Source organism: Staurois parvus, unplaced genomic scaffold, assembly GCF_062004578.1.
Source record: "Staurois parvus isolate SC_StPar_1 unplaced genomic scaffold, SC_StPar_1.0 ptg001045l, whole genome shotgun sequence".
NCBI lineage: Eukaryota > Metazoa > Chordata > Amphibia > Anura > Ranidae > Staurois > Staurois parvus.
The window spans coordinates 3,431,137-3,445,121 of record NW_028318841.1 but is presented as its reverse complement, the minus strand read 5'-3'; the positions used below and the strand labels follow the sequence as shown (position 1 = coordinate 3,445,121).

At 39.8% G+C, this 13,985-nt stretch overlaps 1 protein-coding gene across 1 annotated transcript in view; it reads right to left on the bottom strand.

The window, feature by feature from the left end:
• Nucleotides 1–416: 416 nt before the first annotated feature.
• Nucleotides 417–13,985, bottom strand: part of LOC149440925 (interleukin-13 receptor subunit alpha-1-like) — a 109,079-nt gene continuing 95,510 nt past the window's right edge. The window contains exons 9-11 of the mRNA XM_089657957.1: nucleotides 6,796–6,892; nucleotides 4,786–4,849; nucleotides 417–2,398 (exon numbers count right to left, since the gene is read on the bottom strand). Coding sequence (XP_089514083.1) covers nucleotides 2,300–2,398; nucleotides 4,786–4,849; nucleotides 6,796–6,892 — 260 coding nt within the window. The 3' untranslated portion in view covers nucleotides 417–2,299. The remainder of the gene's footprint in view (nucleotides 2,399–4,785; nucleotides 4,850–6,795; nucleotides 6,893–13,985) is intronic.

Below are 13,985 nucleotides of genomic sequence, written 5' to 3'. Positions count from 1 at the left end.
AAAATCTATAAAAGTCCAGTAAAGAGGCAATGTCAGGTTTTTCTTTTGGACGCATATGTTCGCTAAGTGTAAACACATTTTCAGAAAAAATTCCAAAAACAAATCAACATTTTTTAAAGTGAGTTTATGATTATGTATTGGGCCGCATTCATAGCTGACTTGGGCCAGCTTGGACACCCCTGGCCTAGACAGAGGAGGACAAATCCCTTTCTGTTTTTTTCTTCTTTTTTTTTTAGCAGACCAGATCAGAGGTAGGCTGGTGCAAATGGACAATGACAATCGGACCTGATCTAACTCTTCGTGTGAAAGGGGTTTAATACAGTAGGTGTAGGCTAGAAATAGTTGAATCAATGCAGAAATGAATATAATGATTTTAAATGTTGATACGCTTTAAATAGCAAACACACACAACAGAGTTTCTGACATATTTCTTTTTATTTAAAATTTTTTTTTATTTGAAAGTGATTTGTGTAAAAAAAAAATAAATATTCCTGCAGTTTTATTAAACATAAAACACAATAATCCTTAATGACAATGTATAATGTGTGACATTTACAAAACTATGGAATGTAGTTGACACATCACTTAGAAAGTTTGATTTTCACACAAGCAAAATTAAATTGACAACTTTATATGTCCATTCCATGTAATCTTAATACAGTGTCAGCCTGGGTTCACATACGTGCGGCTCGGTATATATCACATGTGATTCGCACAGGAACCGCACCGCATTGCTGTGCAAATCACATGCGATTTGTGTGCGGTGTGATCAGAGCCACACACTTTGTATGGGTCTATTCGCACAGCACCCGCACCAAAAACATGCAGGACCCATTTTTTAGGTCCGCACTAGAATCGAATCGCATAGGTATTCACACCTATGCGGTCCGATTCTTCACATCGCACCGCGTTATGCGGTCCGCTTTTGGGATGCTGTTAACTTAACGTACACACCTGCAATGGTTCACACGAATGAGGTGCAATTCTGATGCGGTGCGCAAAAACATATCTACAGACAGCGCTGAATAAAAAGTGCAGATTTCCAAGGGATTCTGCTCAGACATTCTTGGGTACAATGTTCTGGAAATGTGCTTTAAATGTTTGTGTTTTAAAATGTTACTCTCTGTACTTTGATTTTGCACTGGATGGGTTTAGCAGAAAGCCAGGGGTTTATGTTACAGTGGAAACTCTTGTAAGAATCCCTTTAGAATAGCTCCAGGGTTGCCCAGCTAAAAGAAGTTCCTATGGCAGATCCTGAACATACAGGATGGGTTAAGTCTGGCCACTGGCTTGGCAAACCTTGTATGATGTTCAAAATCACAGCCCATCAAAGGAAGTATTAAAGACAACCATACCATGTAACATAGGCATCCTGCTTTCACCACCAAACCAAAGACAATGGACAAGTTGCCCAAAGGTGCTCAAAGCAGCCCACAGACACTACCAGAGACATGAGTCCTTCTGGCTAAATGCAAGAATATCAGGTTCTCAGGCCTGCATAGGAATTACCTAGTGACTTACCCAAGGATAATTATACAAAACATGATGTTTCTAGTTTGTTTGGAGGACAGAGGTAATGTTTAGTCTTGGTTACCAGTGTTTTACGATCATGCATTCAACAGACCTTCTTCTCAGTGCTTAAAACATGATCAAAATACGTGGTGCACAGGCAAGCACCGATACAAGAAAGGATTTAGTCCTTATACACACTGGACGTTTTTACAGCTGCTCTTTTTGGCTTTTGATGTTTTTTCCTACAGCCAGTAAATTCCCCAGCATGTTATCCTATGTGTCCATGCACACATAGACTGAAGTCAACGTTTTTTTTTGCAGGGGCGCTTTTTGGAAGGAAAGAAAACCCAGAACTAATGGGTTTCTAGAGGAGTTTTTTAGCTGTAAAAACTCTCTAATGCTGAAAAACACGGCAAAACGCGGTAAATGATGTCAAACCAGCATTTTTGAACTTTTTTTGACCCAAAAAATTTTGGGGGGTAAAAAAAAACTATAAAAAATGCGAACGCAAAAAAAGGCAAAAAAAGTGGTAAAACGCTGCTAAACGCTAATACAAAAATGCTAACAAATGCTGAAAAACTCACATTTTTAGCGTGACTTTACACAGCTAACATTACCAGCGTTATTGAGACGCCCAGTGTGCATAGAGCCTTATGGTTGGTTTTCTTCTCCTTTTGGAGATGGTGTAGAATCACTCATCCTTACATCTGATACAGACTTCATAATAATGAACTTAAGTGCAGAGGAGAACATAACTCCATGATTCTCAAGTCAGTGAAAGAAAGTCCTACACACATTGTGGAGGGCTTTCTATTAGATATACAGGGCAGATTTCCTCTTTCTCGGTCTTACTGTAGACATTATGTACATCGCTTTTTAACCATTGCTAGAAAGAAAAAGGGGACACAGTCAAGCATTCTGGCAATAACTGCATAATTTGTAATAGAAGTTAAAGCAATAATAAATACAGTTTCCTGTTAATGTATATTCATAAGGAATTGAAACTGCAACTTCCCTCAATTTTTTTTTAGGGGGGGCGGGAGGATTAACAGCTATTTCTCAATCTTCACATTCAGATGATACCATATGTTCAGTTGCTGCTGTAGCGTGCTATAATCTCCCCAGCTATGGGTTGCCAGATGGCCTGTGGCTTCTCTTCAGAATATGTGGTGAAGGTGCAAGTTATAGTGATTGTAAGAGTTAATTTGTTTTAAATAACAAACATGTTATACTTACCTGTTCTGTGCAATGGTGTTGCACAAAGCAGGCCTAATCCTCTTCTCGGGTTCCCCACAGGTGCTCATGGCTCCTCCCCTCTTCTGACCACCTCCAGAACAAGCTGCTTGCTATGGGGGCACTCATACAGGTTCATTCCTTAGCTGCACTGTGTGTGTCTATTGATGCACACAGAGCAATTTTTCACCCGCCCCCTGCTCTCTCTCCAAAGGCTGTGATTAATAATAGCTCCTGATGCTGCCTCCATGGCTGGTGAAGAGAGAGGGAGCATGGAGAGACCAGCTGCTCTCAAAGCGCTGGATTGAAATCTGGCTCAGGTAAGTACACTGCTCAAAAAAATTAAAGGAACACTTTGAAAACACATGAGATCTCAATGGGGAAAAATATTATGCTGGATATCTATACTGATATGGACCGGGTAATGTCATAGGAACATAAGGATGCTTCATCGTTTTATGTAAAATGAAAATGATCATCCTACAGAGAACTGAATTCAAAGACACAACAAAAATCAAAGTGAAAAAGTGATGCAGCAGGCTAGTCCATTTTGCTGAAATTTCATTGCAGCAACTCAAAATAATACTTTAGTAGTTTGTATGGCCCCACATGCTTGTATGCATGCCTGACAATGTCGGGGTATGCTCCTAAGGAGATGACGGATGGTATCCTGGGGTATTTCCTCCCATATCTGGACCAGGGCATCACTGAGCTCCCAGACAGTCTGATGTGCAACCTAGTGGTGTCGGATGGATGGAAACATGATTTCCCAGAAGTGTTCTATTGAATTTTGGTCAGGCGAGTGTGGGGACCATTCAATGGTATCAATTCCTTCATCTTCCAAGAACTGCCTGCATACGTTCGCCACATGAGGCCGGGCATTGTCGTGCACAAGAAGGAACACAGGACCCACTACACCAACATAGGGTATGACAATGGCTGCAAGGATTTCATCCTGATACCTAATGGCAGTCAGGGTGCCATTGTCTAGCCTGTAGAGGTCTGTGTATCCCTCCATAGATATGCCTCCCCAGACCATCACTGACCCACCACCAAAACGGTCATGCTTGACGATGTTACAGGCAGCATAACATTCTCCACGGCTTCTCCTGACCCTTTCATGTCTGTCACATGGGCGAACCTGCTCTCCTCTGTGAAAAGCACAGGACGCCTGTGATGGACCGGCCAATTGTGGTGTTCAGTGGCAAATGCCAATCAAGCTCTATGGTGCCGGGCATGAAGTTTGTTTCTGATTGTTTGGTCAGAGACATTCACACCAGTGGCCTGCTGGAGGTCATTTTGTAGGGCTCTGGCAGTGCTTATCCTGTTCCTCCTTGCACAAAGATGCAGATACAGGTTCTGCTGATGGTTAAGGACCTTCTGTGGCCCTGTCCAGTTCTCCTAGAGTAATTGCCTGTGTCCTGGAATCTCCTCCATGCTCTTGAGACTGTGCTGGGAGACACAACAAACCTTCTGGCAATGGCACGTATTGATGTGCCATCCTGGAGGAGTTGGACTGTCTGTGCAACCTCTGTAGGGTCCAGGTATCACCTCATGCTACCAGTAGTGACACTGATCCTAGTCAAATGCAAAACTAGTGAAACACAGTCAGAAAAGATGAGTAGGAAAACAATGTCAGTGGCCTCCACCTATAAAACCATTCCTGTTTTGGGGATTGTCTCATTGTTGCCCATCTAGTACACCTGTTGTTAATTTATTTAACACCAAAAACGCTGAAACTGATTAACAACCCCCTCTGCTACTTAACTGACCAGATCAATATCCCAGGAGTTTAATTGACTTGATGCTATACTCTGATTAAAAAGTGTTCCTTTAATTTTTTTTAGCAGTGTATACCTATAAACTACATCTATGTAAATAAACAAGGCTCACTGGATCTAGTAGGTGATCACGGAGCAGTGCAAGAAATTGATTTACTTATTTCTCAAATATGCAAGGCTAGGTGATTGTTTTGGAAAATCCCACCAATGTTACAGATACAGCTTTCTAAAAAATAGTTTCTTTGCTGTAAATGTTTACCTGTAAATCTTTCGGAAAAATTCTTGAAGGATCTGGAATTTGAGGGCAGAGGAGGGCCTTCAGTCTGTGTAAAGAGAACAAGGATTGTGAACACAAAAAACTGCCGACAGTAAATTAATTTTTTGTATACTTTTAGACTATCTACAGTGGTGCTTGGACATCCATAAATAACTGCAAATTAAAATACTCATTGGTTATTCAAAGCCAATCACAATAATTTAATTTATTGGAGTTATCAGTCCTTATCAGCAAGTTTAAAACCCAGCCTGGGTGACAGTCATGGCTCCCTCCATACATACAATGGAGGAGTAAGCGTAGCTACTCTAGGACAGGAAGTGCATTATTCTCAAGATTGCTAGGTGAAAACTATTGGAAGGAATAAGAGGCCATGTCTAAGAATTTGCTGATGAAAATATTATCATTAGTAGTAGCAAACATGGATTTATGAAAGACAGTTCTTGCTGGACCAACCTTTTAACATTTTATGAGGAGGTAAGTTGTAATTTGGATAGGGGCCTTTGGATGTAGTATACCTAGATTTCTCTAAGGTATTTGATACGGTACCCTATAGATGCTTAATCTATAGATTAAGGTCTTTTGGCATTGATGAGATTGTATGTACCTGTTGCAGTAGCGCGTCCGGAGGGTGGTGATTAAATGGTATATTTTCTGAATGGTCTGGAGTTAGGTGAGTGGTGTACTCTAGGGCTCTGTTCTGGCACCAATTCTGTTTAATTCTTTGAACACTTTTCTGGTTTATAGACTATTGATATTATTATGTTCTTATTTGGCGCTTGATAATACCCCACATTCACTTGCATTTATGTAATACAGATTATTATTGGTGACATAATTTCTCATTATAAGCATTTTCAGCACTGCACTTTTTATTGATTGATGTTCACTAGGTTTTAGGGTTCCTACATTGGTGCATATGCAGCTGGTTACACTTTTTATTTATATATTTATTTATTTATTCTGTTTTGAGCGCTCACTGTATTCTTATTATTCTATTTGAAATTTTAATTTCAAAATTTAAAATTCGAATGTCAAAATTCAAAATGTTAATTTTAGAAGGTGGTCATATTCTTTCTATTTTATTCTATTCTATTTGAAAGTAGACTGCTATATTCTCTCTATTTTATTCTATTCTATTCAAAATTAGAATTTTGGAAGATGGCTATATTGTATTTTATTCTATTCTGTTTTTGTTTTATTCTTTTCTATTCAATCCTGTTCTTTTTTTCTATTGTATTCCTTTATTTTCTATTCTATTTTATTCTTTTATATTCCTTTCTATTCTGTTCTATTCTATTTTATTCTTTTATATTCTATTTTATTCTATTCTTTTGTAGTCTGTTCTACAAATCAGCCTAAATAGGAATCATCATCTCATTTTTATTTTCTATTCTCTTCAATTCTGTTATTATTCTATTCTATTATTTTCCATTCTAAATTATTCTGTTCTATTCTTTTCTATAAAGCAGTCTAAGTAGGAATCATAATCTTATTTCACTTTTATACCTTACTGTATTTATTGCAATATGTTTCCATTTCAAATTCATTTTCAAACTGTAATTCATTTTTTTATTCAAATTTGGAAAATGTGTTTCGTTATAACTTATTCCAGAATCCTTGAAATTCATTACTGTTGTGATTTGGAATCTCTGATACATCCAAATTAAGAAAATGTTATCCAAATTTTGATTAATAATTAAACGAATTGCATGTCTATTCTCTGCAAGCTCTACCCTCCCACTGTCTATGCTACATTTCCTGCCAGGTCTTTCCATCTGCTCTTTGTTTCCTTCCAGGTCTAGTTCCACATTCAGTTTACATTGGCTGCCCCCAAGATTAGTTTTAGTGAAACTAAACTCTGAAATAATTCCTGACAAGGCAATAATGCATAGTGTTTTATGAAACATTCAAAAAGCCAATAATCATTCAGCCTGAATGAACCCATTCTTGGATGAGCACATCTCTGCTAGTTAAAAAAAAAAAACAACTTACGTTCCCATATGGACAAGTAGGAAAACTGCTGCTATTATCACTACAATTGAAATGATGAGAGGTAAAATTATAGATGTTAATCCTACGTCAGCTTTCCCTAGAAAACAACCAGAAACAAGCAATTCAAAATCTACATACAAGAAATATACTGTGCTATTAAGAAAAAAAGATAATCCAAACTTAGATTCAAAAGTAGATCTATAAAATATTAACATCATTAATATTGAAAGATGAAAGATGTTTTATTATTACCTTTCACATTTAACACAATACATTAAAGAATACATTTAAGAGAATAATTTTGAAATGGTACTGAATGACATTAGTCAGTTTATGGAGGAAAATGTTCATGTAAACAGAATTGCTCAGTTAATCTGCAGCCACAAATACATACAGTATATCAAGAAGATGTGATGCCGGCAAAATATTTAGAGAATAGATCACGGCATGAAAAACACTTTTTCTTTTATTTAGTTTTTTATTTGTTTTAGCAGCAAAAGTCTTACATTTTGTGTTATAACTGGGAGATAAATTTTAACAAAGATAAAATTTGCTTCATGTTAGAAATGTATAGCCTCAGGGAAAACTTTTTCCTGTTTTGGGTACAGCATGGAAGGTTTAAAATTTCAGTTTTCTATTGCTGTTTGTGTCCCTAGTTAGGACATTAGTTCTTAGTATTCTAATATCCATTGTCATTAGGAGAGGAGGTGTGGGGAAATGTGTACATTACAGATGTCATTGTACAGGCGTCCATTGAATCTTCCAACAGGAACAGGTTGGTGGCAGCTGTCAAAAAATATTGGATTTCCTCTTTTCTTTACAGATATAACGTAAAAAAACTTTAGTTGGTGTTCCACTTTTAAAGTTCTCTAGTAGAGACATGGGGGTCGCTAGCACACGGTACATGCCCTGCATCTCTTGCTTGGTGTGCCAAATCGTAATATTGCTACCACCCCGTCAACATGTTGGTATAGGGGTATCCATATTTGTTGTGTACAGAGGAGCAAGAGGAGGGCAGCCTTAAAGCAGAGTTCCACTCACCCTGTCAAAAAATAAAAGTCAGCAGCTACAAAAACTGTAGCTGCTGATTTTTAAAAACCAGCCACTTACCTGTCCCTCGGTCCCGTGGTGTGTGTCCCCACAGCCCGTTTCACTGGCCGTCCTGTATTCCAGGAGGCCGGCATCTTCAGTGTGGGCACCTGACTGTGATAGCTTGCGGCTTCAAAGCCGGGTATCCAGGGCGCATGCGCAAGTAGCTCTGCGCTTCATGAATGGTCCTGTAGTCTTCTGGGACCTGTCACATGTCCCACAAGACTACATGGAGGAAGGGAGGGAGGACACCTTCTGTTTCCGATCGCCTAGGCGATCGGACCGGAAGTGGGAGAGGGTACCTGTCAAATTCGGGTACCCGCTCCCCCCTGCCCCCCAAAGGTGACAATCCTTAATGGGGAGTGGGGGAGCAGTCCTTAAAGCAGAACTTCCCCTTTTGGGTGGAGCTCCACTTTAAACAGGGCCCAGCCTATCATGACACTCATCCCCAACATGCTGCACCCATGCTTTCCTACTGGCAGGAGTGAGGATAAGGAACTGAAGAGGCTGGAGCAGGGACGGACTGACAACCCATGGGGCCCCCGGGCAATAGGGGATCATGGGGCCCCTGTGTCCTTGCCCAAACTCAAAAAAGCCTATGAAAAAGGTACCAGGGGCATCTCATGGGGCCCACTACTGACCCCGGGCCCTCAGGCAGTGCCGAGTTTCCAAATGGTCAGCCCGCCCCTGGGCTGGAGGGATGGTCCGTTACGCTACCAGAGGGGTAAGCGATAGTGTGTGTGTGTATATATATATAAATATATACACAGGCGTACCTCGGTTTATGAATGCCTCGGTTAGCATAATTTTTGGTTTCCGAATGAAAATACATTGAAAATAATGACTCGGTATACAAATTTTTCACAATATGAATGGATTAATTGGTTTTCAATGCATTTACAATTTTTTTTTTAAATCATGTCCCTATGCCTTTAAGGTGCACTTTATAAAGAGCTTTGAACAGATAAGACTTTTTTTTCTTTTTTCTGACCTCCAGAACAGATTAGTTGGCTTTCAATGCATTTACGAATTTTTTTTAATCATGCCCATTATGCCTTTAACCACTTCCAGACCAGACACTTTCACCCCCTTCCTGACCAGGGCAATTTTCAGGTTTCAGCGCTATCACACTTTGAATGACAATTGCGCGGTCATGCAACACTGTACCCAAATGAATTTTTTACCATTTTTTTGAGACAGATAAAGCTTTATTTTGGTGGTATTTATTCACCGCTGGGATTTTAATTTTTTTTGCTATGTAAATGAAAAAGTCCAAAAATGTAAAAAAAAAGTGTGTTTTTTATAAAATTTTGCAAATAAATAATATTTCATCATAAATCTTTGCCAAAATTTATTCCGTTATCTTTTCAGTAAAAAAAAAATCCAAATTAGTTTATAACCAAAAATTATAATTTTAAACATTTTTTTTACATTTTTATTTTATTTTTTTATATTAATTTTTATTTTTATTTTTTTTTTACATACTGTCACCCTAGCAGTACAGTGTCACCACGGTGACACTGTACTACTTGTGTGGGGTGATGAAGATTTTTTTTTTTTTACACTGATTGCTTTTACACCCATATAGGATGTAAAAGCAATCATTTTTCTTTCTCTCTGTGTGCATTCTTGAACTCATTGAGAAGTACTGAGTGAGCTGTGATTGGTCACAGCTTGTCACATGGTACAAGGCTGTTGTGAATAGCCTTGTACCATGTGACCTCTGTGATCATTCACAGATTTCACACGTAGTAAGCAATGATGTCACAAGTGACATCTTGCTTACTACTTTGCATGTGATCACTGATTGGCCAATCAGTGATCACATGATCGGGACCTCGTACAGAGGTCCTGTCCGACGATCGGTGTTTCACTGTGTACGGAGGACACAGCGGGCACCAGATCGCAGTGCTGCATGCTCCGAGGGAGCGCGCACAAGCAGGGTGCGGGGAGGCCGTTTATAAACGGCCACCCGACTCTGCACTGCCACCGTCCGGCCGTTTATATGCAACTGCCGGTCGGGAAGTGGTTAAAGTGCACTTCATAAAGAGTTTTGAACAGATACAACTTTTTTGACTTTTTTCTGACCTCCAGAAAGGATTAATTGGTTTTCAATGCATTTACGAATTAATTTTTAATCATGTCCCTGTACAGTATTTATGCCTTTAAAGTGCACTTTATAAAGTTTTGAACAGAAAAAATACTTTTTTTTAAAAGAAAAATGTTCTGACCTCCTGAATGGCTTAATTGGTTTTCAGTGCGTTCCTATGGGAAACTGCGTTTCGGTTTATGAATTTTTTGCAATACGAAAAGTCCCGCAGAACGCATTAAATTTTTAAACTGAGTTACGTCTGTGTGTGTGTGTGTATATATATATATACAGTTGTGTCCAAAATTATTCAACCCCCAATGCTGTAAAGGGGTTTAGGGACTATAGTGTACATTTGGAATTGTATTCAGAATCAAATCCTACAAGGACGTTGTAACTACCCAAATGCAACTAAAATGACATCAATTGTTTATGTAATACAGTAGTAAATGGTTCTTATGTGGTTTCTTCATTGCCACAATTATTCAACCCCTTAAAGACTACCACTCTGAAGAACAGAGGTTCATACAGGTGCTTTCCATCAGGTATTGAAAACACCTGTGGATGTCACCGAGCAGCAATCAAGCATAATAAGCACCAATTAGGCAGCTTTAAAATGACTGTGATACTCAGCTCCTTCTAGACATTTACTGGTGTGGTTACAAACATGGTGAAGGCAAGAGAATGGTCCAGGAAGACAAGAGAAGAGGTGATTTCTCTTCACAGGAAGGGCAATGGCTATAAGAAGATTGCAAAGATGTTAAACATACCAAGAGACACCTTAGGAAGCATCATTCGCAAATTCAAGGCAAAGGGCACTGTTGAAACGCTACCTGGTCGTGGCAGAAAGAAGATGCTGACTTCGACTGCTGTGCGCTACCTGAAGCGTAGAGTGGAGAGAAGTCCCCGTGTGACTGCTGAGGAACTGAGAAAAGATTTGTCAGATGTGGGTACAGAAGTTTCAGCCCAGACAATAAGACGCACACTGCGTAATGAAGGCCTCCGTGCCAGAACTCCCAGGCGTACCCCCTTGCTGTCTCCAAAGAATAAGAAGAGTCGACTGCAGTATGCCAAAAGCCATGTGGACAAACCACAAAAGTTGTGGGATAGTGTTCTGTGGACTGATGAAACAAAATTAGAACTGTTTGGGCCCATGGATCAACGCTATGTTTGGAGGAGGAAGAACAAGGCCTATGATGAAAAGAACACCTTGCCTACTGTGAAGCATGGTGGAGGGTCAATCATGCTTTGGGGCTGTTTTGCTTCTGCAGGTACAGGGAAGCTTCAGCGTGTGCAAGGTACCATGAATTCTCTTCAGTACCAGGAGATATTGGATGGAAACGTGATGCAGTCCGTCACACACCTGAGGCTTGGGAGACGTTGGACCTTTCAACAGGACAATGATCCCAAGCATACCTCCAAGTCCACTAGAGCATGGTTGCAGAGGAAAGGCTGGAACATTTTGGAGTGGCCATCGCAGTCACCAGACTTAAATCCGATTGAGAACCTCTGGTGGGACTTAAAGAAAGCAGTTGCAGTGCGCAAGCCTAAGAATGTGACTGAACTGGAGGCCTTTGCCCATGAAGAATGGGCGAAGATACCCGTAGATCGCTGCAAGACACTTGTGTCAAGCTATGCTTCACGTTTAAAAGCTGTTATAACTGTAAAAGGATGCTGTACTAAGTACTAAGATTGAATGTCACTTGGGGGTTGAATAAAACTGATAATGCTGTGAGCACAGAAAAGACATTTGTGGTTATTTCATTATAACTGTTATGTTATATTTGTCTGACCTACAAGTGCCTCTTTAATGTAAATGTAAGCAAGATGACTGAATGATCAAAAGCAATGTCAAACTGGCCAAAACACTCAATTTCAGTGGGGGTTGAATAATTTTGGACACAACTGTATATATATATACACCCACAGTGCCTTGAAAAGTATTCATACCCCTTAAAATTTTCCACATTTTGTCATGTTATAATCAAAAGTGTAAACACAAACAAGTCACTACTGCGCTGCTCTTCTGATGATAACCCCTTAGGCTGGCAATTGGAAATGGAAGGAAGGATATTGCAGCTCACCAAAAACTCCACATGGTGGCAGAAGTAAATCTGAACAGTATGACAGAAGACAGACAGCGCACAACCGCCCTAGTGTAATTCCATTTATTAAAGGTAAAAAGGCATAAAAGTGATTGCACTCACATGGTACAATGAGATTGAGGCACTCTCAGTGTAATAGTATCCTCTATATCTTCCTAGTATCGTGGGCATCAATGTGGTCATCAGCTGGGGGCTGAGCAGCTCCTCTGACAACCAGAATGACATGTCGTAGCGTTCCGTCACTACTGTGCATGTGCCCGGACCAGCTGGCAAACACTCAATGGATACTTCTCACAACTACAAAAGAAAAGGATGAGGACGTGGTCGCTATGATGCATTTTTGATGCGTGGCCTCCTTTGTCAAGTCACACCCACCTGCGGCCCCCAGTGCCTCCTATATGATCCTTTGAGCTGTTTTACAAAGAAAAATGGACAAAACTTTCACTCCCTAGATGTGCACAGCTAACAGAGACATACCCCAAAAAAGACTTGCAGTTGTAATTGCAGCGAAAGGTGGTTCTACAAAGTATTGACTCAGGGGGCTGATTACAAAAAGCACGCCACACTTTTCAGATGTTTATTTGTAAAAAATTTTGAAAACCATTTATCATTTTCCTTCCACTTCACAATTATGTGCCACTTTCTGTTGGTCTATCACATAAAATCCCAATAAAATACATTTACGTTTTTGGTTATAACATGACAAAATGTGGAAAATTTCAAGGGGTATGGATACTTTTTTAAGGTAGTGTGTGTGTGTGTGTGTGTGTATGTGTGTGTATATACCTCAAAATAATTAAAGGGACACATTAGTCAGAGTATAGAATCAAGTCAGTTGAACTCCTTGGATATTGATCTGGTCAGTTAAGTAGCAGAGGGGGTTTTCAGATGCTTTGGTGTTAATTAAATTAACTACAGGTGCACTAGATGGGCAGCAATGAGATGACCCCCAAAACAGGAATGGTTTTACAGGTGGAGGCAACTGATATTTTTCCTACTCCTCTTTTCTGACTGTTTTTCACTAATTTTGCATAGGGTCAGTGGTAGCATGAGGAAATACCTGGTCTCTACAGAGGTTGCACAGGCAGTTCAACTCCTCCAGGATGTACACACACACACACAGTATATACTGTGTGTACTGCTGTGCTATAAAGGGTGGCGGCAGGGACGTATTTAACACAAGGCAAACAGGGCACTTGCCTAGGGCAGCACTTACCCCCAGAAGAAGGGAGGAATGAAGGGACACGCACACCATGGGAACCAGGTGGGATCCTAGAGAGGCTGCTGGCTGCTTGATGGTGTATGACCCCCTGCAAACTGAACAATGCCTTGTACAGTATACTTCTAACTAAAGTGCTTTTTGTCTCAGCAGTTGCCCATTGCTAAATTACCCCAAGTATTTTTTAATGTATGTTACTCTAACATTTCATATTCCTGATATGTGTCCATGTAACTATGTACTTGTATTAAAAAGTATTGGGATGCAGATTTGAACTTACTGTTGGATCCAGAGGATTGGCAAACTATATGGCAAGCAGTAATTAAAACCTTTTTAGAAATTTTCCAAAAATGAGTATATTCCTAAAGTGCTGTACAGATGTTAATACAACCCAGCACGTATAGGCTGATTTCTTCCAAATTATTTTTCTATTTCTTTCTGAGGGCCGTGGCTTTGAAGGCACCATGACCCACATGTGGTGAACAGACTTTAAGGATCAGTAATGTAATTTGCTCCTTAATGAAAAAAAAATCCTAAGAAGCTTTTTAATGAACAAACGGATACCAGAAATTTCAGAGAGTGCTGATCACCCATGTGTTGGCTGCCACCAGATTAACAATAGCCAGAGCATGTAAACCCCGCACACAAAGCTTCAAGGCAGTTAAAAAAAGGCTTATGGATATTATGA